The sequence below is a fragment of the Talpa occidentalis genome, unplaced genomic scaffold (assembly GCF_014898055.3).
Source record: "Talpa occidentalis isolate TD23 unplaced genomic scaffold, MPIMG_talOcc4v2.1 talOcc4.8, whole genome shotgun sequence".
NCBI classification, from domain to species: domain Eukaryota; kingdom Metazoa; phylum Chordata; class Mammalia; order Eulipotyphla; family Talpidae; genus Talpa; species Talpa occidentalis.
The window spans coordinates 89,038,480-89,065,528 of NW_023605194.1; the positions used below are offsets into that span (position 1 = coordinate 89,038,480).

The 27,049-nt window shown below is 41.1% G+C and overlaps 1 protein-coding gene across 1 annotated transcript in view; it reads right to left on the reverse strand.

The window, feature by feature from the left end:
- Nucleotides 1-27,049, reverse strand: part of MARK1 (microtubule affinity regulating kinase 1) — a 92,513-nt gene that overhangs the window by 46,474 nt on the left and 18,990 nt on the right. Inside the window, exons 2-3 of the mRNA XM_037497422.2 lie at nt 3,443-3,646; nt 1,667-1,720 (exon numbers count right to left, since the gene is read on the reverse strand). Coding sequence (XP_037353319.1) covers nt 1,667-1,720; nt 3,443-3,646 — 258 coding nt within the window. The remainder of the gene's footprint in view (nt 1-1,666; nt 1,721-3,442; nt 3,647-27,049) is intronic.

The following is a 27,049-nucleotide window of genomic DNA, read 5'->3' on the forward strand; positions in this document are numbered from 1 at the left end:
AAATCAAGTTCAGAACAAGATTTAACCAAACATTTTTGAAGAGGAGATTAAAATGAATCCTTATTTAAAATATATGTGTTATCATAGTCTGCATTTTAACAAGCATACCTAATACATGGAGTGCATATTTTGTCATTTTTTACCTCTAGGATTTGACAGCAAATCCTAAGGAAAATAGATTATTTCTAACCCCATTATTTATTTTTTAGATAGACTCGCTGGGAGTTGCTACTGGTATATAAACTGAGTTAAGATCAAATACTGAATGTTCTACAGTGTGCAAGAACTAATCATTTAGAAGACAAAATTACTATCATTCTTTACATGCCTGTTTGGAAAAGCAACACCTTATCAACAAGATTAGCAGGGTTTTATAACAGAAATTATTTGTCATCCACAAGTGCAACTGTTAGTTATTTGGGTAAATAAGCCAATATTCAATTTCATTTTGAAGCAGTGCAACTGCAATTCCAAGACATTTTGGGGCCCCCTGTGAGGTACACTATGTGCACCTCACATGACAAGCTGGAACCACACTAAATGTCACTTACAACCACTCTGTTTACCAGAGCCCCCCAGCTGTGTCCAGGAGCAGTGGGCCATGGGAAGAGCCACAGGCAGAGTTACACAGTTTGGGCATTTTAAGAGATTCCCAGTGGTTTAAGCAAAAACTTGTATCCCCGTCGCTCCAACCCAAGGAAAAAAAATGGCATCCTGGGATAACTCACACAGCTACACATGATTAGGTGAAAGACCAGAAGTTTCTCCCAGAGAGACCCATAAGGTAAATAATCTCACACTCACACAATAAAAAGTACCCACAGACCTTTCATGTTCTCACTGATGGAAGATCCAGTGCTATAAAAAGTTACACTGGCTGTCAAATTTAAAAGAATCTCAGTAAGTACATTTTAATTAAGTAAGAATCAAAGCAGGTGCAAACATCATACTAAACATTTCATATGATAAGGTTCTCCTGATTTAGGAATCCAGCATTATATATGTCACATGCACATATGTGACTATGATCCCATTACAGTCTTACAAAGTCACAATGTATATTACTTCACTATATAAAAACAATACATGGGGTAGGTGTTGGAATATTTGCTCCAGTTTTCAGGTACTAAAACGTGTATCTGAGAACATTTTCCCACCTAGTTAATGAAGCAACATGAAACAGCTTTGGTTAACCAGGGCAGTTCTCCATCCTAATTGCTTTTATTGCTCCCTCTGCTGTTTTATATTTTCACCCTTGTTCACATCTGTAAGTGAGCTGATAGACTAGTTCTTGTGGATGAAGAAAAGCAAATACTGCAATAAAAGGAAAACCCACCTATGAACAAAATGAATTCAAACAGATTTTCAACTAAGTAGAATCCTGAGCACTTCAAAATATTTGATAAAGTTTTACTCTACTAAGTTAAAATATATTCATTCCTTCAATATGGTGCATGCATTTGAATAGAGGTTTTTAACAACTACCTTGTAAATATTATTTAAATATTATTAAATATTTTAATATTTTAATATTATGTTTCATATGCCCTTTTTAAAAACATACTGATGAAATGTAGTATCATACCTAAAAGGAAAGTTAGGATTAAAAGTATATATTTATAATAAATTCACATTCTAATTACTTACTATTAAAAAAATTAAATACCTTTTGTAGACTGGTAGGATTTAGCTGAGTTTTGTCTATTATTTTCACAGCCACCTAGAAAAGAGAATTGTTAGACTTTATTTGAGATACATATTCTACTGGGCAAAAACTTACAAAGAAAACATCTTTTGTTTCACTCCTAACTGTAAGTAATTTAACTATACTTGGTGTTCACATAACTGTGTGGTACAGCTTTGGAAACTTGGCAGTCTTAGAATAGATTTCACTGAACAAGTCTTTAACCTATTTGATCCTGAGTCCATGATATATTATCCCTTTGCTATTTCTTCCAAGTTTATACTTTTGAAGTAAAAGTCATCATGTACCTTAGTCTTTTATTCACGGCCTTGATAAGTAACACTTATCAGAGCAGAGGGCCTTAGAAAAAATTGCACAGATTGAGTATTATGTGAATAAAATGATGCTAAAGGTGGAGCCATCAAACACCTGAACACACTTGTAGCAGACAAAGCGGAAATGAGTGTCCTTTAAGTCTCTGCTTAACAGAGTCTGTGTCTGAGCAGCTCCAGGACAGAAAGGACTAAACTCCACTGGACCTGATGATATCGACAGAACAATGTGAAATCTTATTAAAAACATTTTATGACTGAGATCGTTCATAATATTCTAAACAGATCCAGTAAACATTATGTAATCCAGCCTGTTAGTTTTACTGCTTTGAGAGCTTGATACATAAATCACTAAATATATTAATTTAATATGTGTTATTAAATATGCCAGTTTTAATATATAAGCACATATAATTCAAAACATATGGCATTTTAGAAACCCAATTCTCGTATTACTTGAGAATAACACCTGCATAATAGTATGTGTTCAATGTGGTCTCTAAATAGATAAAAATTACTAGGTGCCTGTGTACAAATTTATCCCTTAAGCAATAGTTAACAAGAGCTGCCCCTGCCTGCTCCTCCATTGAGAAGCCTGGGTGTCAGAAACCAGACAGTGAAGACAGAGCCTGGGAAATTTGCATCTGCAGTGCACCTGATTATAGGAGATGCTACTATGGTGATGATTCTTCCTTAAACATTAAAAGATCACTTTTATGTGATGGTGGTGCTCTACCTGTTCAGCCCCAGTCACATGCTCCATGTTGACCACAACTGTGACTGTCCCTCAGCCCTGTTAAAGGGCAGGGAGAGTGGCTCTAAATAGATTCTGCCATCCTCTGCATCAAGACATAAAATATAAGACCTTTAATGGAAAGGATCTTTAATACAATTAGTGTGCAATACAGAAAAGACAAAGAATATAGTTTTCAAAGCAAGCACCCAAAGTTACCTATCCCCTAGTGGGTAAAATTTCAGCCAAACAAGATTTGCCGAAAATTTGCCATAAATCTAAAACACTGCCAGCAGGGACCCATAGAAAAGGGTCTGAAACAGTAAGACAAGTTTGGGAGGAAAAGAGCAAAATCAAGATAAAAACTGCCATTGTTATTCTCCCCACGGATCTCTCACCCACATCTGTTTCAACATCTGTTTCAACCAGTCCAGGGCCAAGAAGCAAGTGCAGTTTCTGCACGTCTCTCTGTTCCTCTGCCTTCTTCAGCTCACCTTCTTGATCTCCATCCTACACCCTTCTCCAGTCACCTCTCTAGCTTCTTCTCCTCCCTGCTCAGCTCCACCCTCCCTTGGGTGGGGCAGAAAACCTGGAACCATCCTGTTACAGCCCCACCAGCAGCCACCCAGAAGCTTTTTTAACAAGATTCTGCAGAGGTCCAAGTAAAGAGTGAATGGTAGGGGGAAGACTTACCTCTCTACCAGTCAGAACGTGTCTTGCCAATTTCACTTTGGCAAAATTGCCCTTCCCTATTGTTTTCTGTAAACGGTAATTTCCAATGTGAGGCTGTTCATCTGTTGCTGACGTGATGGAGTTTCTACACCGCGGGATGTTCTGTCTGCTACTTGATTTGGTAGGCTGGACATGTGGCTCGGTGTACCCATCCACAGATGTATGCTAAGAAAAAATTGCAAGATTTCAATATTAATTAAATTATTAAGTGGGCTGTGGTTATTTTTGATGATACTTCACCTTTGATGAAAATATATTGTTCCACAAGATTTTAAAGTCTTAGCAATCATTTGTAATTTCTACTTGATTTCAGTTAGCTTCTTTTGTAGGAAGATTATAACCACTTAAAAGAAAACATTCTGCCTCACTTTAGGTATATGCCTTTAATTAAGAAATATAAACAGATAGCCAGGAGCCCCAAACACCATGACCCCTCTGTTGGTGTTCCCCTTCAGGCTGAGTTGACCACACCTGCCAGGACTGCATCATTAACAGGGCAGAGGCAAGAACATTGACCTCATCATTCTGTTTCTCTAAACTAGCACAGCTACTTGTGTCCACTCTTTCATCTGCTGTACATGTAACTTGGCTGTGTACTTCAGGTCAATCTCTAGTCCATTTCTGCCTGGAACCATGCCTCGTGCCTACTGCATCCCATCCCTCCTCACTGCTATTCTTGAAGCAACGAGGTCACTTTACCTCATTGTCTCCCACTGGCCCGTCCCTGCAATGAGCTGATTCCACTCACCTGAGGGCTTACTAGCACATGGATCCCGGGTGAAACTGCCAAATTAACTATCTCACCAGCTATGATTATTATGACTCTTGTCTAGTTATGTCAGCACTCTGACATCCATAGAACTTCCAGCAGTTTTTATGAAAACATAGAATCATACATGATAAATATAAAATTTTTGGTGCACCAGCCCCAAGCTAGTCATCAAGAAACCATGCTATGTGTCAGCTTGCTCCCTAAAACTTCCGTCATCCCACAAGAAGGGCTTGTCCAGGCTGAGGGAGAGACGCAGAGCGGAGCCCTGCTCAACTGAGAACAGGTTAAATCAAATAGGCCTCCCCAACTGACCCTCTGCCTGTAGAGAAATAAAATATTCTTGTTTGCGTAAGCCAGGAGGGGTGGATTTGTTACACAGCAACATCAGCTGGCATACAAAACTACCAGTGTATTTCCATTAAAAGGCAAATGGAAGAGAACCATTAGGAGATTCTCATCAGGTATTCAAATTCTAGTAAAGTCTGCAAAAAAAAAAAAAAAAAAAAAAAAGAAGAAGGAAATGAAAGAGGAGATATAATCAATTCCCTAAGGAGAAACTCTTGATCAGGAATATGGTGAAACAGAGGGGTCAACAAACATTTTCTGCAAAAAGTCAATGTAGGGTAAATGGAAGCTGCTTTATCTGCTGTTTTATCTGCCCTTCTGCCATTAGCATCTATGATCAACGCCTGTGGTCTTATATGCATGCCTGATGATGGCACCTGGACTGTCGTGTGGGTGTGCATAAGTGGGCACACCTGAGCCGAGAGACTGAGGCTATAAGGGCAGCATCACATGGGACAGCTCAAAGCAGCAGAGGACCATGTCGCAGAGTGCTTTGGAGAGCGGTGGAGAGCATCAGAGAGCAGCTAAAAGGAGAGAGCATATACGGGTTCGCAGGGGGGCGCAAGTTGTTGTCTCCCTGCTGGCTTGTTTCCCCTAACCTGTGAAGATGATACCAGGGTGCCAAGGCTCTCTTTTAAGCTGCCTGAACCGACGGTGAACCTACCTGACCTGGGATGGTTGCAAAACAGTCAGATAGCAAAGATCTTAGGCTTTGGAGGTGTTTACTGTCTCTGCTACCTATCCATATATTTTTCAGTCTTTTAAAAATTCAAGAACATTTCTTAGCTCAGCACCAAACAAAACACACCAAAAAGCTGGGTCTGGCCCATGAGGTAGTTGGCTGACCCCTGGCCTAACGTACCACATCGTGGGGTGCATGATTACATTGTCTCTGGCTGATCTGACCAAGAAAGGAGGAGATTCTAGGAAAGCCAGGGATATAAGGCTGTGTCTGAACTTGAAGAGCATAGGAGAGGAGACAGAGTTCTGATTCCTTCCCGGCCCTCCTCTTACACTGGGAGGTTGGTATATTCTCCCAAATGCTAACTCTTGACATTGGTCACGATCATTTCATGAGCCATTCAACTTATACAGGGTGTATTTATATGAGGCTTAATTAATAAATTTTATTAGTATAAATAAATATAATATAATTAATAATGCTTAAAAAATAGGAGATAAGGCACCACCCGAATTCTCCCCCCATACACCTCAGGTCTGCCACGGCACCATGAGGGCACATGGGCTTCCCTTGAGAGAACACTGAACAACGGCGCAGGGAAGCTGATCTCCTGCCTAACTCTCAAGGAGGAAACCTGGCAAGAACAGACTTGGCTCAAGCTGCATGAAAGTGAGTTTCACGGTGAACGAGCTCAGCCTTCAGGCTACTAATGTAAGAAATGACAGGGCAGTCAGAACGTCTGTATGTTTTTGTTCCCAGTTTTAACCAAAAGGACCAGTTCTGGTCCTGTTGCTGTCCGTCTGTCAGCAGTAGGGCTGGAATCCCCAAACTCTGCACAGCAACGGCAGCAGGACCCCACAGCCAGCCCGAGTGTGGGCGCAAAGTGCCGCAGGTGATGTTTCCACAGGCTCTTCCCATGGACGCCGGACTCCAACTCCCCAGTAACAACAGGGTGTGCCCTGCCTTTAATGCCAAGTTCATGTCCTCAACCTGGCCCATGACCCTTCAAGTGCCTGTTTTCTTATCTATAAAATGGAGCTATTAATAAATCCATCTCAGGAATGCACTGAGGATGAGATAAAAGAACCTATGTAAAAGGCGAAAGATTTATGCGATCTGAAGAGAAACCAGAGTATATCTAGAAAACTTAAATAAGGGACCAGGAAAATGAATTACTATAAGAAAGTGAAAACTGGGCCTCCCCGGTGGCGCAGCGGTTGAGCGCTGGGTTGCGAAGCTGCCCGCGGCCTCTGTGGCACCGGTTCAATCCCCGGCTGCTCCCAGGACCCCGGAGGAGGGTTCCACATGGCACCAGACCTCTCCTGCCGCCCGCTGCTCCCCTTAGCAGTGTACCTCGGTCCTTCTTCCTGCTCTGCTCCCCGCTCTGGCTCTGGTGAATTCTCTCACCCTCCCACGCTTCTGACTGTACCCAGTGCATGTATAGACAAACAAACAAACAAACAAACAAACAAATAAATATGCCTCTATAAAAAAAAAAAAGTGAAAATCAAAATCAACAAAAAATTATGAACCAGAGACACTCTATGGGGGGTAGGGGGCAGGAGGGGAGGGATTGAGGTCCAAATAAGGGGGTTGCAATTGTATGGGGAATATAAAAATAAAATTAATTATATAAAAAAAAGAACCTATGTAAAGGTGCTTAAAACAATAGTGACGTGCACTGTACGTCAGTGTGTGTTAATGAAACCCACACAAAGAAATGAAAAAAAAAAAAAGCCCCCTCCTAGGCCATGTAACCAATCCCAAATCTCCGACACGTCCATGGGTGTCTGAGGCCTGTCACCACTCTTGGGACCAATTTCTGGATCAATCAGGGTTCTTGTCTATAAGCAACGGAAACCAACTCAGGCTAATTCAAACAGAAATGGATCTTTTTTTAAGTCTATGGGAAGCCTCAAAAAATCCTCAAGAATGAAACTTGTATTCTAGTGGAAAGATGAGAATGTGCAAAGAACCAAACAAACCAATCACACTTGGTAATACAGGTGTAGGGTAAAAAAGTTATCAGGCTTTTTCTGCCACTAGTGTGGATGCCCAGGCCGAGGGGTGTGGCCACGAGGCACCTGCACCCATGATTGTGGGCACCTGGGCCCAGGGAGCATGGGAGTGTGTGTGTGCAAGTGTGGGCACCTGTGGGGAGAGGCCAGGAATACAAAGGGCAGCGTCACTCTGAGACGGGACTATAGCCGCAGGGACGATGCTGAGGCAAGACTACCAGAAGACACGAGACTGAGAACATAAGGGAAAGAGCAAAAATTCATGGGGCGCTGGGAGTCTGCCTGCCTCCCACCCCATCTGCCGGGCCCATGCCTGCCCCACTGCCTGGTGTGCCTGTGCACCTGGTTCCCAGAGAGGGCCTTAAAGACCTGTGAAAAACCACCGAGGGCTCTGGGACTCTCCTTTATCCGTTTCCCTGAATGGACAGTGAAACTGCCCCAAAACAGGCTAAAAAGGAACAAGGAGATGTGACAAGAGGGGCTGGAGTGAGTGCTCCTTGATGTAATGGATGACATTTGAGTTGCACCTAAAAGAAGACAAGGACCTCAACGAGTAGGGGGGACAGCAATCCAGGCAGAAGAATGAACGAACAGAAAAATCTCAAGGTGGGATCATGCTTCATTTGTAGAAGAAGAAAATAGTAACTTAAATGGACCATCTCTTTGAAAGGCCTACGTCTGATAGTACTTTAAACTACAGCATTCAGACTGTTACATATCTAAAAGCCCATGCATTTGACAAACTAAGCCATATTTAAAAGGCAAGAGAAGGCACAGCTTGGCTAACAGGATATAAATGAAGAAATGCATGAACAAGACGATGATAATGAAGAAAATCTCCTGTAAGCCAAATCTCTATTTCATAACCTAATTTCATAGTGAGTGGAGGTTTCTCTTTTCCCTGAAGCAAACAACTTTTAAATCAAAAGAAAACCTGGCTGGGAGTAGGATTTCTCTTTTCATAATTTTTTTGCTATATGAGAATAGTAGTATCTTAGTTATCCTGAAGGAAAGCAGTGATAAAAACTATCATTTCTTGGGCCTCCCCGGTGGCGCAGCGGTTGAGCGCTGGGTTGCGAAGCTGCGCGCGGCCTCTGCGGCGCCGGTTCGATCCCCGGCTGCTCCCCGGCCACCAGAGGAGGGTCCCACATGGCGCGCAGACCTCTCCTGCCGCCCGCTGCTCCCCTCAGAAGTGTACTTCGGTCCTTCTGCCTGCTCTGCTCCCCGCTCTGGCTCTGGTGAATTCTCTCGCCCTCCCGCGCTTCTGACTGTACCCAGTGCATGTATAAACAAAACAAACAAAGAAACCAGCAAACAAATAAATAAAGCATGCCTCTATAAAAAAAAAAATAAAAAATAAAAGTTAAAAAAAAAATAAAAAAAAAATTAAAAAAAAAAACTATCATTTCTTGGACCCTTATGTGCTAGCAGCTGTATTAGATGCTTCCCTGTGCTATTCTCCTAATCTCTAACAACACTATAGAAGCCACGTGGCTCCGGCTTACAGAGGACAATTATGGCCAGGGGTCATGTGCCACTGGAGTCTGACCCTGTTGTTAATGTGGATTTCATATTAATATTAACTAAAGTACATGCTTATATCTCCATGTCCTCCCTCTGGATTAAAAAAAAAACAAAACTATTGGACATAATTGTATGCTATTCCTCACACTGATGGTGCAAATGGTCATCCAGAAAGTTAACAACTCCCAAAGTAATACTGACCACTCCAGCAACACAGCAGAAAGAAAACTGGCAGTCATTTTATTGAAACCACACAGGAAGCAGAGTTAGCTAAAGGGTGGAATTTTGTGGGAACAGGGGTGTTCATACTATTTTTAAAAAGAGGATGGATTATACTCTCAGTGCAAGTAAAAGGAAAACTTCATAGTGTCTAATTTTGCTTAAGCTCTTTAATTCACAGAACTATTTCTGACTTTGTTGTTAGCATCAGAAAGTAGCCCACAAACTACAAAGTTCAGGCAACTGAATGTGGTTCACAAAACACAGAGAAGCTGGCACTTCAGAAGTCAAGCAGGCACTGAGCCTCCACGAGGCTGGCACTGTGTTCAGACCACAGGTAAATACACCCCAAAATTGGGGCCCAACTGCAAGGGGTAGGCTCAGGTGCCTCCATGTATCAGTTATTTTTTTCAAAGCAAGGGAGGTTTTCATCCACATGTTGCCTCACTAGTTTGCAAAGGCTTGTTTTCATTATTATTGCTACCCATCAACTATTGTCAAATCAGGTATTAAAAAGGACAAGTACTGCACCTTCCCACAGCAGAATTAGAAACAGCAGGGTAGGAAGCGCTCCCACACGCTGTCACAATGAAGCGGAAAACACCCAGCTAGCAAAGTCATCAAGGTAACTCCAAAGCCTCTCGTTTCATCTCATGTTTTGAACTTCACTTGCCATGTCACTATTCAGTGATTCATTTAACCAACAAAAATTTACCATGACCTATTATAAGCTAAGCACGATCTCACATGCTGGGGAATTGAGAAAGAAACTAAACAGAAAAAAGCCTCCTCATTTTAACAGAGGGAAAGAGAGGATTATAAACATGCAAACCAGTATGTAAGTGCCGGCTAGTGGTCCTTGTGCAAAAAGAGATGTTGGGCAAGATAAGAGACTAGAAAGGGTGGCCATGGATGGTCTCTGAGGGGACACTTGAGAAAAGGCCCAAGGAAATGAAGGAGTCGAGAGATCTGGACTAGAGAGAATTAGTCTGTGATTACTTGATACTCACCCACCCCTTTGAAACATCTACGTTGAAAAATGAAATAACGTTTATACATTGGGGCCTCCCGGGTGTGTGTATACACACAAGCACACCCAAAACCTACTGAGCTTGCTCATGAGAACATTTTATCAAGTTGAGGATATCTATTATCTAACCACAACGAATGAGCAAACATGTACCAGAGAACAAAGAAGGCTGTCAATTCTCAAAATAGATTTGGGTTTTCTCCTTGAAAAGCTAATAATAATGACTGAAAGGGATACTAAAAAGAGGAAAACAAACTCTCTACAAATTGCCCCTCAGTGGACACATTCAGTTCACCCTTCTCTGCTATGGTTATGATTCTATGTACACCATAGTTTTTTTTTTTATCTATAATTTTATTTTATTTATTTATTTTTTAAATAATAGATTTTATTTTTATGTACACCATAGTTTTGATACTCTGTTTTGATACTCTGTTTGATACATAGTTTTGATACTATGATACTATGTATACCGTACTATGTACACATAGTTTTGATGATGCATCAAAACATACTCTACTATTCAAGGAAATAGCCACTGAGTCTGCATGGTGAGTCCATCCCCGAGATGTCACGTCATGTATTAGACCTGAAAGTAGGGCAGCTTTCCCAGACTCTAGAATAGGCCACTTCTGCTGCCTCCACTGCCCTGGGTCAGCTGCACTTAGCACCAGCACAGGGACAGCAAGCTAAACACAAAGGCCATATTGCTACTCCTCAAGATCATTTTCAAAAAGGAATATAGGGAATATTCATCCAGACACGGACGAATGATTTGTATCTGACTAAACCTATAAGCAGATAAAAATATAATCTCTTGACAAACTATTAAAAATAAATGTTTGAAGACTCCAAAGCGCCACAAAAAGCAAGCCAAAAAAACGGAGGGAGGCTGAGCCTTGTAAAAAGGGGACCAAATACGATGAAACTTGCAATTTTAGTTTCCACCAAAAGAAAAATCCTTAATGATCAATTGCAGTGTTAAAGAATCACTTAGTGAGCTCTTAACTGGTCCTTTCATATTCAGCTTAGACATCACCTCCCAGGAAAAGACAGACATCATATCAGAGCTTCTGCTCCTCCCTCAATTCAGCTGGCTACTAACAGAAAGCTCAGTCCTGTGTCACTGCTCCAGATTCAGGCTACCAGAGCCAATCAGGATTAAAATCTTTGAGCCCACCCTCTCCTCCCTTCATCCTCCTAATGTAACACAAACATATTTTCAGTTAGAAGTATTGTGTTTACATGCTTATGACTTGTAAACACTAACTCAATGGAAGTTTCCATTCAACTTCCTTTTCTGTCAGTGTCACTAGGGTATAGCACACAATGTAACACAATTGAGATGTAAAACAATCACTCCCTAAAGTTCCCAGGTTCTTTTGCTGCCAGAGCCCTCTCACTGATCTCCTTGTTGTCACTATCCTTTTCTCTTTTCTAGAATGTTGGGTAAATAGATACAGCCATACAGACTCGTGGATATGACTTCCTTCATTTAGCAGACTGATTTTAAGATTTCGTCCATGTGGTCACATGTCCCATGAGTTCATTCCATTTTGTCCTTTGGCACTCCAGTGCACAGAATTATCACAATGTGTCGGTGGGTATTTTTCCAGTTTTTACTATTAGGAATAAAAACTTCCATGAACATTTCTGGCCACACATTTTCATTTCTCTGGGTTAACCATCAAGATGTGGAACTGCTGGGTCATAAGATATATTTATTCTTATTAAATTATTAGTTTTCTCCTGAAGTTAATAAATGTATCTATTTTCTTCCATTTGCTTCATTTTCTCAGCACCTATGGGAAAAGCTCCACCCTGAGCCCTCTCCTTTCCCTGATCCCTAAATTGGATCTCGTAATGTCTGCAGTTAAGTGTAGTTAGATGACTAAGCGTCGACCATAACATCTAAGTACAGCGTGAGTCTCCAGAAACGTCACTTAAGAAGCACCAGACAAAAGCCTCTCCTTCTGCTCATCTCTTGGCCTTTGACTGCTTCTTCTTGTGGGAGTCCCTTCCTCAGAATGCTTCCTGAAGTCTAGAAGCCTAGAGCAGCTTCTGACAAAACTGGCATTCAACAACTATTTGCATGTGCACAGAAGGGGGAAAAAAAGCTGACTTCAGGCTTACGGGATCCCCAATAAGATGGCCTGAAACTGATTATGTAAACTGCAAATTAACAGAAGGGAAAAAAGCAAATGGGGAAAAGAACAACCAAAACAACAAAAGGCAAAAAGAATCAGGGGAGCAGGATCAAAAATAAAAGAGATGGGTCGGGTAAATAGAAAACAAAACAGGGCATGGCAGAAATAAATCCAAAGTCACCACAACAAATGTAAAAGATTAAACTTACATTTAAAAGAAAGATATTCCCCCAAATGGTGTTTTCTTTTTTTTTTAAATAAATTTTATTTTTATATTCCCCATATAATTGCGATCCCCTTATTTTGACCCCAATCCCTCCCCGCCCCGCCCCCCACCACCCATAGAGTGTCTCTGGTTCATAGTTGTTTGTTGATTTTGATTTTTATTTTCTTATAGTTATTCGTTTTCCTGGTCCCTTATTTAAGTTTTCTAGATTCCTGCTATGAGTGAGACCATCCGGTATTTTTCTTTTTCTTTCTGGCTTATTTCGCTGAGCATGATCACTTCCAGCACCATCCATGTTGCTGCAAATTGCATGTGTTTATCTTTTTTGAATGCTGAGTAATATTCCATGGTGTATATATACCACATCTTCTTGATCCAGTCATCTATTTTTGGGCATTTGGGTTGTTTCCAAAGCTTAGCTATTGTAAATAGTGCTGCTATAAACATAGGGGTGCAGGTGCTCTTTGGAATTGATGTTTCTGTGTCCTTTGGGTAAATACCTAGGAGTGGAATTGCTGGATCATATGGAAGCTCTATGTTTAGTAGGTCCAGAAATCTCCACACAGCTCTCCATAGTGGTTGGACCAGTTTGCACTCCCACCAACAGTGCAGGAGAGTTCCTTTTTCTCCACATTCTCGCCAACATTTGTTGTTGCTAGTTTTTTTAATATGTGCCATTCTCACTGGTGTAAGATGGTATCTCATGGTAGTTTTAATTTGCATTTCCCTGATTACAAGTGATGTTGAACATTTTTTCATAGGCCTGTTGGCCACCAAATGGTGTTTTCTTGAATACCAATGGTATCTGACAATGACAGTAAATGTTAGGTGAGATTCTATATAAAAGTGAACAAAAGATATAAGCAGAGAGCTCGCACAGAGAAAGGAAACAGAGTGGCTCCTGAACAAAGATGAAAGAGATGCCCCCCTCGAGGGAAGGTGTCTAGTGCAGGGCTGGGTCCCCGCCCTGGCTCCCTGAGCTGCCGGGACAGGCTCCAGACACCTGTAACCCCAAACCAGAAAGAATGGGTATCAAAGTGAATCAACGAACACAGATGACTGTTGAGTATTAGAAGAGTTTTGGGTTTTTATTTAGTAGTCTGGTGATGTTACTGTGGCCAGAAATATGCCACAGCAACTTCGCTCTTCATTAGCATCAGCCAGACTATGGTCCAGTGGGTTACATAATGTGTCCTCTTGACAGTGACAACATTAAGCGAGCACTCAGTGCATATTCCTCTGCTCAATGTTACATGTCATCTTCCAAAATCCTTACCCACCAACATAAGTAGGTCTCACAAGATGTTAAATGAGAAAAAGAACAACACAGTAGTACAGCATGTGTCAACTACATACCCTTGCACATAAAAGCTGAAGGTGGACCTGAAGGGGCCCATGATCTAATGACAGTGGAGGCCAGGGGAGAAGAAGTGGGGAACACAGGGGATGTGGCTGGGCACAGAAGGCCAGCATTTGTACAACTTCACGGCTTAAAAGAAATACAAAATGAAGTCTAGAAGCAAATAACAGACTTCTTTGCTGTTAGTACTAGATGGTAGGAAGATGGTTGTTCCACTTTTCTTCTGATTTTTCTGTACTTTAGAAACCTTCTCAAAAAAAGTAAATAACTGAATTGGAGATGAAAAAGACAAAATACAAAGCACTCACTCTGACAGACGTGACTGTGAAAGAGAGAAAGGCAAAGCCAGAAGTTTGAGGGGACTATTGGGTCACAAGGATTTTTTAAGATGGGATTCAAAGCTGAGGTTTTTAAACGCTGAGTCATGATCAGCTCATGGGTTGTGAAATCAATGTAGCGGGTCTGTTGTGTATTTTTAATGGACTCTCTGGTGAAAAGAGTTAACACAGCAGGCTTGAGTATGCTTTCCTTAGACAATCCTGCTTGCAGGTTCACTCATCACTGACGTAAGGGCATTTAGCTGATAAACATTATAATGATTTCAAACACCATGAGTAACCTTCTGGGCCTAAATTGCCTGTGTAAACTGTGGTGTGTGCTGAACACTGCCTATCATCTGGGAGTTGAGGATTTTGGTACATGCTAGCAGAGGGCGCCTCTGGGACCAGCCTCCAGTACAACCTTGGACAGAGTCTCTGAAGAACCTCCCTGAAGGACACGTCATACTGGTGGCTGTTGCTGGGGAAGATTAAGGCTAATAAAAGGTTTATTTACAAGGTAAGGGGAAATGTGGAAATAAATAACTAAGGGAGAAAAAGAGGGAGATAAATTCATAAATGCATACTACCCGTTCCACTGACCTGGAATACCAATGACCTGCCGAGAGCTGGCAAAAAGCCAAGCGCCATGAGGCCAAGAGGGTGCCCCCAGCTCACATGGCTGGTTATATACCCAAACAAAAAAACATGGCTGCATAACTCTGACCTCAGGTCCTCGCAACTCTCCCTTTGGTGATAATGGGATTTGTAGTTCCCAGTGCCTTGATGGAGTGGGGGTGGAGTCCACAAAGCCTGTATGGAGTTTGCTCAGGACATCCCTTCCCCCTAACATTATCTGGAATTTTATGTTGATTAATACTGCCATTCCTGGGCCTCCCGGTGGCGCAGCGGGTTGCTCATAGCACTGTGAAGCTGTCCGCTGCCTCTGCAGCACGGGTTCAATTCCTGGCTGGCCAGGGAGATTCCCACATGGCGTGGAGGACCTCTCCTATCGCAACCCGCTGCTCCCCTCAGCAGTGTATTGCAGTCCAACTACCTGTTCTGCTCCCCACTCTGTCTCTGGTGAATCCTCACCCTCCCGTGCCTCTGGCCTGTACCCCAGCTAAGCTATTGTATAAATAAAAAATCTTTAAAAATAAAAAAAATTTAAAAAAATACTGCCATTCCTAATTTTGTCTGGTATAACCTTTCCAATCTTTGTTTTACATTTTCTTTTAGGTCTGTGTCGTGGTAAAGGTGGCACACCTGGGTTTCACTGGAGGACACAAGGTAAAAATTTATTGGAGTCCCTTTTAAACTGGCTTAAGCTGTTTTGTTCACTGTGATTAATGACATATTTGGGCTTATTTCTGCCTTTTGTGTTTTAAGTGGTTTTCTTTTTTCTTCATTTTTCCTACATTCATTGGATTTTCTTGGTTCCTTTTTTTCTCATCTAGTGACTTGGAAGCTCTACCTCCTGTTTCTATTCTCCAGTTTATTTTTGAATTTTTATTTTCTCTCAGTTATTTTTAAAATGTTATAGGTAAAAGTCAAGGTGCAGTGGAAAAGTGGTAAATGAGGAAGACAGGGAAGATATGCCCTTGAGGCATTTGACTCTGAAGCAGAGGCAACGCATGGTAACTGAAGGGTAAATGGAAGTGATCAGGTTTTTCTGCCCTCCTGGCATTAGCATCAATGATCAATACCTGTGGTCTGACACGCGTGCCTGGTGGCGGCACCTGGAGTGTGGCGTGGGCCTGCGTAAATGGGCACAGCTGGGTCTGGAGGCTGAGCATATAAGGGAGGCGACACAAGGAGGTGCAGCCCCAGAGAACAGAAAGTGGAGGCAGAGGACACGTGGTGGCAGAGGACTGCGCAGCGGGGTGCAGAAGAGACCAGAGAAGAGACCACGAGAGCAGCCAGAGAGCCCAGAGAGAGTGAGGATTTGCTGGGGAATTGGAGGCCTGCCAGCCTCCTGGTCCCCAGGCCTCCCTGACTGCCCTGCACCTGGCTGCCTCACTACAAATAGTATAGAAAGATCATTAAAAGCCTGAAAAAGTTCTTCACTGAGGGGCTCCAGGACTCTCCTTTACGGGTCTGCCCGGATCCACAGAAAACCTGCTCCATGCCTTACTGTCACTACAGTGACTAAAATGACGCACCTGGCATTTCCATCCTGTTCTGATGTAACGTCACTTCAACAAGAAAAGATCTTCAAGGAGAATGTGTTACCCAAGGATTTTTATAACCAACCAAATTAGGCTGCACTATAAATTACTCTTCAACTACAGATAGTCTTGAACATGGAGGAATTTGGGGAATAACCACTCTATGAATCTGTCCTTCAGGAAACTAATAGGGAATGAAATGTTGATCAACTAAGAAAGAATGTCGTCAACTGGGGAAATTACGGGGGAAATGTAAGCCACACACATTGAAAACATTTTCTGTAAACTAAAGCTACAATAACTCTACATGTTAGAGTCATGTCCTGACAATATATAAGAAATGTAAGTAACAAATGCTGGTGAAGGGAGAGAGAAAGTAGATTAAAGTCAGAATAAGCTAACTGATGGCTATAGCTGTGATAACTGGGAGTCAAAAAACACTCCCCAAAGCTGACAAACCAAGTGTTAAAATAAGCATTTTTAAATTTTAAAAAAAGAAGAGGGGGACTGTGACAAATGGAGGAGAAAAAGGGGTGCAGCTGTTTTAAGATGGGAGAGGCCTGAGTATGCTTAAATCCCAAGGGAAGGATCCAGTGGGGAGAGAGAGGCCACAGAGCTGAGAGAAGGAACAGATAAACAGAGTTCCTGGGAAGGTGGAAAGTGAGACGATCTCGAGCACAGTGGAGAGATGGCCCCGATGCAGGGAGAAAGACTTCTCTTCTAGAACAAGCAGAAAGGAAGAGAAACGAGGTCTAACTGAGAATGGTGCTGACAGCTGACAGCAGGGCACCCAGGGAACCCCAGTCTGCAGTCTCTTCCTTTCCCTGTGTGGCTGGAGGGAAGGTCACCTGCTAAGAGTGCAGAGGCCACGGGTGTGCAGGCTAGGAGAGAGCTGAAACCATGTCTGTAGAGGAGGAAAAGTGCCAGCCTGACAGTCTAGGTAAGTTGGGTGACTGGATTCACAGTGGCCCTCTTCTGTGCAGGTGAGTCATCTGTCTCAGCAATACTCAAATGCCCACGGACGGGTCCTGAGAGAGCAGATGAGAGTTTACCCTGACCTGGAATTTGTCAAACAGGTACCAATCAAGAGAAAGCAGCAAAACAAACTAGGTTATTGGGGAGTTATTGAAATGATGGATCATTTAATCTAAGCTAGATACTGAAGGACGTGAACACAAAAAGTAGCAGGTGGATAAGAAGAGAGGCAAATATACTGGGGGATGCCAGAGATCAGAGAATACTTCTGGACTAAGAAGGTTGAGCAAGTATCTGTGGGCAGGGGTGTGTGACTGGACTAGGAAGCAGAAAGTCAAGCCCCAGGTGCCCCCAGTACCAGAGAGTTTGTTAAAATCACGAACTGCTTTGCACTGCTTTCAGATTCCTTAAAACATGTGCCTGTTGTATTTTTAAAATACTTTAAAGAATTGCATTTAACTTTGTATTTGTATTATTATAAATTATTTTTCATTATCATTTTCACCAGGCACATTACTAATGGTAATTTCATACATCCCTACATCTTTTAGTTTGCAATTTTTTTTCAGATAGGTATATAGGTGATAAATTTTCTGAATCCTTGCAGATAATTTTTCTTTAACCTCACACAGAAACAATAACTCAGCTGGATACAGAACAAGTACAAAGGGAAAATCTTCAACTTATTTCTGGACTTGTTCTATCCCATGAATGACTGAACAATGAAAGAGGAAGTACTACAAAATTTTTATAAAAGTTTGCCTAAGAATAGGCCCAAATATACAGGAGAATTAGTGACATATCAATGTCAATGTTAGAATTTCATATCAATAGGGAAATATAATAGATTATTCAACAAAAGATAGTATAACAACTAGAAAAGAATTAAATGGATCTGTAAGAGGGATGCATCATTCCTACCAATGTGAAAAAAAAACAACAACTAAAAGATAAAAGCACCATAAATGTAAGTACTAGAAATAATAAATGATAGGCTAGCAACTGTTTTATGGTCTCCACATGAGATATCTTCCTAAAGATGGCCCACGGTGCACTGGTGGTGGGAAAACAACAGGGATGACACCCGAGGGGAGAAATCAAATAATATCCAAAACCAACAATAATGTAAGAAAATTAATTAATTTTAAAAAAAGAAACACCTTCCTAAATATGACACACAACAGAAGCCATAAAAAAATTGGTTAAATCTGACATTTTAACATTAAAAACAAAATTGGATGGCTTTTAAAAACTCTTATGTGAAAGTAAAAAGATAAATAATAAACTGAGAAATAAACACCTGTAACACATGGCAGGTAAATAAATAATATTTTAATATTAAATAAAATCTTTGTCAAATCAATAGAATGAGCAAAGGGTATGCATGGATAGACCACAAAAAGGTTATCTATGTTACTTTTAAGCACCTGAACAGATATGCAATCACAGTAAATAAAATACAAATTAAAGTTACAATGAAATACTATTTTTCATTTATCACATTAGCAAAGATTAGAGTTCATCAGCAGTGGTTGGAAAAGCCATAGTAGAAATAGGCATACTCAGATGTCATATGTCAGAGTTAAAGGCTAATACAAATTTTACAAATCAAGGAGTTTGGTAATAGCTATCAAATAAATCCCTACAATCATTGGACTAGAGGTTTTACTTATAGTAAATTATTCTACAGACATAGCCACACATGAGCATAACTATGAATGCATACAATGATATATACTGCAGCACTTTTTGTAATAGCAAAAAATAAACTAGCATAAATATGCATCAATAAGGAACTGGTTAAATATCCTATGCTCTTTGCAAATGTATGTGTGTGTGTGTGTGTGTGTTTACACATGCATGCGTGGCCTCCGTATGCTTGGATAAGCTTAGAATTTACCTCCAAATAAATTCTCTCAGATACCTATTTGGCCAAATCCCTCTCCACTCAAGTCTATTCCCCAAAGTCACCCTTTCAGTTAGGCTAATTCTGACTTATCTGGCACCACATTCCCCCAGCTCTACTTATTTAATATTTACTAGCTTTCTCTTTCTGCCTGCCCCCCAAAAAAAGCAGATACTCATTTACTTTATTTACTGTTGTATCTCAAGTGCCTGAGAAAGTGCAAACTTCAAGAGTACAAAAGCGATTCAAAGAAAATAATTTAACAAAACTAAATATATCGATCATATCAAGATGCACAAGTGGGTTATTTGAAATTGCCTATTCAAAAGAAATAAACTTTTTCACTGGGGAAGCACTGTATCAATTCACCTATATGTTGCCTGGTAGGTAGGAAAACAACTGGAGTGCTGTGGATAGACAAGATAATAAAGAAGATGCCATCGGTGATACTGCGGCAGTATCTGTGATATGGCAGGTTTGGTTCCAAACACCACAATAAAGGGAATGTGGTGACAAAGTGAGTCACACAGCCGTCTTGGTCTCCCAGGGCATACAGAATTTGTATCTATGCCTTACTGTGGTCTGCAAAGTGTGCTACAGAGTATGTCCACAAAAAAAAAAAAAAAATGAAGAATACTTTATTGCTGAAAAGGACTAACTTCCATCCAAGCCTTTACTGCATCATAATTTCTTTGCCATAATCCTCCAATCTGTTAACAGGTATCATCTAAGAAGCATGAGAAAGCAAAGTGTGACAAAGCAAGGTGGTCCTGGACTTCAGAGAAGTTCATCTTTGGTTTTTGAGTATACAATCTTAAAGATGAAAAAGACAAGATTACTTCAGGAATAAGAAGAGGCCACTAAACTTCAATTTAGCCAACTTTGAGAACCTACAATTGCTGTAAGAATACACATAATTATAAGAAGACCCAAGGGTAGTAGGAAAAATGAACACACAGTTGCGACATAAGACAGTTAAGACAAGTACATTTGGGGCTCCTTCCCATCAGCTAGAGGTTTTCCCAACATGAAAGAGATATTCCCAGGCCCCAAGTTGTGACTGGCAGGTCCTCTTTCACCGATATGGGACCTAGTTGGGTTATGGAGAAGAATTTGCATATATCGGGGGCTTTTATCTATCCATCCATGATCATTATAATTAAATAATTAACTATGCATTTCCAGAGGGCAGAAAAGCCTGATTAGTTTATCTCACATCAAACAAAACAGCTTGTACAAGTTACCAGCTTCCGCCAGGCTGTGGCAGGAATGAATATCCAGAAGTGCACTGCCTTTGACAGCACAGTCTCTAAAGTTCATGAGGTTAGACAGAGCTTTTGGTTAAACAGATTCATTCACTTCATTCACCAAGAAGTTACAGACCAAAAAAAACATTTTAAAATTCTAAAATACTTGTATTGAATAAAAATCAGAGAAGAGAAAAAAATTAAATCTACAGGTGACTTAAAAGTCATTTGATAATGTTTCCTACTTTTAGTTTGTTCCTCACCAAACTAAAGTCTTTAATAAGTAACCATGCAATCAGGCGACCTGCAACCCTCTTCTCTACTGCTATCCTCTAGGAGAAGTGCTGGTTCACAATGAAGCTGCCAAAAAAGAAGACAGCATGGTGAAGGAAAGTTCTCAATCTGTATAAATTGGATACCAGTTTTTTAAAGCAGAAAAATGGTTCTATGCCCATGAAAAATGATCTGATGATTCATTTCTGTAGACTTTAGCACAGTCTGAGGAATGGGTCTGCAGCCATGCAGCCAGGCTGAGAACGCCTCTGTTGCTTGTCCACTGTGGGCCACCGGGAATCCTTGACCCTGGGTGCTCCTACGCCAGCTTGCAGGCACAGAGCTCCGCTGTCCCTTCTCCCACCTGCAGAAAGGGGTGGTCTGTGACGCCCTGCCCCTTCTTCCACAAGAGCCTCTGCAGCTTCTAACTCTTTTCCTCCCATTACTCACTACCTAAAATTATGGTTTTCTAAACTCACTTGTTTTCATGACTTCCCTCTAAGAGTAAAAATCTTGTCTTATTTGCCTCTATACCCCAGGTACTAGTGGGAATCTAATAAATAACTGTTGAGTGAGTGGATGATATACAGCGTGGTGAGAGGTACATTGTGAGCATTCAGTAAAGACAGTCATTCTTCTTCAGATAATTAATGAAGGTAAATAATCCAGGCTTCTGTGTTATCTCTTTAAAGAATTTTCTTGATTGCCTTCACAGGTTTTATTTACTATTCACCGAAATCAAGAACTACAGTCTATCGTATGCTTTCACAATGCATACAAACATCAAATCATTACACTGTAGCCTTAAAATTAAAAAAATAAAAAAGGTTATAGGCCAAATATACTGTAATTAAAAAAAGGAGGGGGAAAGAATTGTGTTAATTTACTGCTCGAAACGATCTCTCTTTCCACACCCAGCTGCTATTGGGATGGGTTATTTCATGTAGTCCATCTCAGGCAGTGACTGAACACCACACTATGAGCCACCTGCTGTCAACATCTCAATGTCGACATCAGGCCATGAAATGGTCTCACGTTAGTGTCTGCTTCCAGCCAAGCTCCCCACTTAAACTCAGTACTAGGAGGGATATGGAAATGGCCAGAATGTTACTGGATTGGGAGAAGTGATCAATTGAGGGGGATCCCAACCATTCTACAGAAATCTTCATTAATGACATGGTTCTATGTGAATTTTGAAATTTGTTAGTTCATTCTAGCTAAAAATTCTAACTTAGCTATTATTTTTGTTGATATTCGTATCAAAGTAAATGAAGGTTTATCAAAGTAAACCAGCTTCCATATTTCTAAAATATTCCCAAATAGAAGGAAGTTTACACAGGTCCTCGGCAAATCTGTGTGTATGTGTTATGTATGTGTATGTGTGTAAATGGATGTACACATTAGTGGAGGATGGCCAAGCTAAATGCTCTCTCTTAAAACAACCATCCTTTATTTGCAGGTCTTGTCCTGCTGGCTTGGTGTTAAGCTAGCCTTTCTTGAAAGTACGTTAATAGTGCATGGTGAGTTTAAATATATTACCGCTGATGAGCACTCTTCTGTCCCTGTGACTGTTGTTACTTTGGAAGTCATGTTTTCTTTTTGTAATTCACATTTTCTACTTCTATTTTTTTTCTATTCAGATTTGCTATTTTGAGTTTGTGATTTCACTAGGTGTGAATTTCTTTTCATCTATTCTGCTAAGTACCAAGGATGCGTCAATCTGAAGGCATATATCTCTTTAATTTCAGAAAACTCTCAGCCATCATCTTTTCAGATTTTGCCTCTCAATAATTTCCTCTATTATCTCTTTCTGGAATATCTATTAAATGCATGTTGTACTTTTTCACTTTATGTTCCACATTTCTTAATTGCTCTTTAATATTTTTAATGTCTCTATGATTCATTCTAAATCATTTTCTCATATCTATATTCCAAAGCATCAAAGCATCTTGGGCTACGTATAATCTGCTCCTAACTATTCTATTGAGCTTTCCATTTTAAAAACCATGTATTTCGTTTCTAGATTTTCTATTTAGCTCTTTCTAATCAGCTTATTTCTTTTCACTCTTTCAATAAGGTTTTTATTCCTGTCCTTAAAAAAAAAAGTTTTAAAAAATTCATGTTTTCATTTATTTCAGATTGTTCCATTATTCCACTTTGTGGGGTGGTATTTGGTTTTTTTGCATTTATTAACTCTCAACAAAGAGGCTAGTTCTCTCATGAAATCTATAATGTGTGTGTGTGTGTGTGTGTGTGTGTGTGTGTGTGTGTGAGACAGTCTTCTGAGCTCCCGGTTTTGTAAGTAATTTTAAGTACTTTTTTAGTTGTTTCTACCAGAGCCTACGATAGTCATCAAATTGTTTTTATGTTAATTTATTCACTTGGTGGTTCTATTCTACACCCAGCATAGAGTTGGAGTTTTTATTTCCTTAGAGTAATTTTTTCCCCACTTAAATTTAAGACATTAGGTAGATGGCAAGTTTCCTTGTCAACTCATCTAATCAAGGGAAAGCGTTTTTCCTAGTGTTCTTGGCACTGAGGAGAAGCTATCCAGGCTTGGAGCTTCATACAGGAGGCTCATTTCCAGTTCCCCAGCACAGGTGGTGTTGATGCCACATCTCCTGTCCCCATTAGGGCACCGGAACCACATTTCCCAATGCTCACTGACACCAGATCCAAAAGCCCTGAGGACTGTAACATTGCTGGCTTGTGCTCAGCATTCTGGCTTAGATTTCTCTTCATTCCTGCCTCCTTTAAAGCTCAGTCATGTAGTTAATAAACTGGAAAAAAATTACATTTAAGCCTATCAATGTGTCTGTAGTAAGAAGGGGAGAATCACATATTAATTCAGTCCGCCATAGTATTGGTGCCCCCTCTTTTTTGAGTTATTCATTTTCTCTAGCTGAATTTACTAAGTCATGTGGCTTCAATACTATTTATACCATGTGACTCCCAAATCCTTATCTCCAAATGGGTGCCCTCCTTGAATTTTAGACAAATTTCTGCCAAAAGACCTATACACCCAATATATGTGCATGTATATTTTATATATTTTTAATTCCTAAAACAAGAACAAAAAGACAACCAACCCAATTTTAAAAATAGGCAAAAGACACCAACTTACACATCACTAATGAATACATACAAATGATCAAGAAACACGCTAAAAATTACACATCACTAGTCAGTAGGAAAATGTAAACTGGAAATCCCAATGAGACACCACACACACCCACTGGAGTGTGGTGAAAGTGCCGGGCAGCCAGAAGTTTCTCCCACTGCTGCTGCAAGTGTCAAATGTGGCTCAACTACTTTAAAAAGTATTTTGTCAGTTTCTTATAATGTTATAAATATCCCTTTGGCACAATCACATTTCACTCCCACATTTCCCCAAAAGAAATGAAAATATAAATCCAAAAAGTCTTGTATAATAATGTTCAGCTTTATTCCTACAGACCTGAATGAGAAACCAAATGTTGAGGAGTAAGAAGAGTGTTGCCTAATTGGGGGAGTGTGTTGATAAGAAAAGGCAAAAGGAAACTTTTTTTTTTAACATTTTAAAAGGTCAGGTTTATTAGTAAAAGGAGAAAGGCACCTGCATAGTCACGGGTGGGCAGGAGAGCTGCATTTTGGCAGATGGGAACTTTCCAGGATAGTAATGGAAATGTGCTTCACCTTGCTTGGGGGTAACATGCTTTTATCAAAACTCATTGAACTATATTCCCTCCCCAAATCTGTGCATTTCACTGTATGTAAATGTCACCTCAATTTAAAACAATTGCCCATCAACCTTTTTCTTGTGGCTTAATTGGTTTTTATGTGATCATTAGATGCCTAAACACAAAGGAGAGCAAAAACCACACCAAAGTTAACTAGACATATACACTGAACTATGCTAAATATACATGTAATAAAAGTGTACAGCTTTTTAAACATTTTTTAGCGGGGATGGAGGGGGAGACTATGTTCAGTGGCATTTCATTTACCAACACCACTGCTTTGAACTCTTTCCAAACTTCATAGATAAAAACATCTCCTGTGTGTTATCTACACAAACTGTATGATAACATAACCTTGCAAGAGCAGTTTTCAAAAACTGCAAGCATCTAAATGCTCATCACTAGTTGACTTTGATCAAAAAGAGTTCAAACAGCAGCAATCAGGAATATGCTCATCACGTGTTGGTTGTTGGTCACTGTCATATTTTACTCCTGGCAAAGCTGCAGTGTTTTACGCTTCCCAGGCACTCCAGGCACATTAACTCTGTAGCAACAGTGTCCTGGACTTGTCCACAGCCATACTCAGGGTCTCTGATCTTAGCTATTCCAAATGGGTCGTTAAACGACGGAAGCAGCTGTTATGACCGTATATAAGCCAGATCAGCTTGAAAAGCTGTGGTCAATAATAGTAAAAACAACTTCTCTGTATCAGCATCACTGCATGGTCTTGTGGGGTAATCTGAGCTAAGCTGCAATGTCGCCCCCAGATACCTGTCCCCCGTGGCTCTGAGTATACAGGCCAGAGAAATCTGTGCAAGATTTGGAAGGCAGAATGTTATGTTCTGGTGCTTTTACAGCTCACACTGCCACTTGAATCAAAATACAGTAGCAGCCCCTCAAATAATTCCCAGACTAGACTTTGTTCAAAGATCCAGAGCCCCTTCAAGACTAGATCCTGGAAGAAAGACAATTCTATATACCCCTTAATGAAAATTGTAAATATTCCTCCTGGTTTTCCCCCAAAGAGAGCTGCAGAATTTTCTAGAGCAACTATGTACTGGAGATGTGGAGGGGAAACATCCAAACAGGCTCCAAACTAATCTCTCAAGACCCCAAACTCCTCTGTGGGTCCCCAGTCTGAGCAGGGGCTCAAGGAAATCAGACAAATGATGAACTTTGGGACCAGGCAAATATCATAGTAGAACTGGTGGGCTCGAGGTATGTCCTGCAGTTATGTGTCCAGTTCTGGAGCACCCATACTCAGCAGCACCATCCCAGGAACGTCACATGGATTCCCTAGCCTACAAGTCAGTACAAGTGCCACTATCTGGAAAAGGCAGGCGGAAGCCAGGGGAACTATGTGGTGATAACAGAGCAATTCACCAAAAACACCACCACCTCCTGGAGGGAATGCAGCAGTCAGTACCACCATAAAGACGCAGGAGGACTGTGTCCACCACAGCTACACCCAACTCACCTACCTGGTCTGCGAAGAAGACAGAGAAACTTCAGAAAATGACAGCAAGTTATCAAATTTTAATCAACTGGTAATTCTGGTTGCAGCTTCTATTCCCGACTGGGCTCCTTGGGGGCGGGGAGTCAACATCTCTGGTACCTCTATGCAGCTACTGAGCTATGAAAGCCCCTCTCTCTATACTTGTTAGCAACAAACATCAGAAATAGTTTGCTGCTTTAGTTCACGGTGCTACTGCAGGATGCTCTCAACCCCAGCCTTGCGCCATCATCTAGTGCAGGGGTTCTGAAGCTCTGCACTCCAGGCGCTTGGGGCAAGATAATACTTGGTCACGGGGCACCATCATGTATACCACAGAGTCCTCAGCAACATCCCAGCATCTACTCACAACATGCTGGCACCACCCAGGCCCCCACTTGTAATAACCAAAAATATCTCCAGGCATTGCCAAATGTCCTCTAAGATGCAAAACTACCCCGGTTGAGAACCTGACCTATAATCCACAGGGACCTACCACCCTTTCCTGCCACCAGACATTACACAGGTCCACCACGTGGGTATTATGCTGCTGGACATGCTGAGCAGGAAGTAACAACTACTCGAGACACCCCAATGAGATACCCGTGTACTAGAAGGCAGGAAACAACTCCCACAATAGTTCAGGTCCTGCCTTCTCAGTAGAATTTCTAGCCTAAAGTCTGGGACGCAAGAACAAATTTCTGTATCTGGTCTCTCTTCCCCTTAAGAAAGCGGCACATGTGTGGATATTAGGACAGCATACATTTCGTTACAGTAACAGGTGATCTGAAAGCCTGTGGTTTTTTATGAGGCCCAGAAAAATAAGGCTATGCGACAGATGTGGCTGTTGGCTGCTCTGACACCGGAACCCAAAGCTTCCTGGCCTCAAAGTCTTAGAGGCCCAGGGATGAGGTCCTAAGCCTCTGGCTGGCCATTGATATGAGTCCCACTGCAGACTTTCAAGACATTGGAGCCATATTCCACCATCCTCCGCAGGTCACAATACTCTTTTGGGGAAACAATTTCTGGCTTGCTATTCTTACCCAGCAGAGACTAAGCAGTTGAATGCAGGCTACCAAGTCACCACTCAACTTGGGCTTCCCATTGTGACTTGGGTGTTGAATGATTCAGCAAGCCAAAAAGTTGAG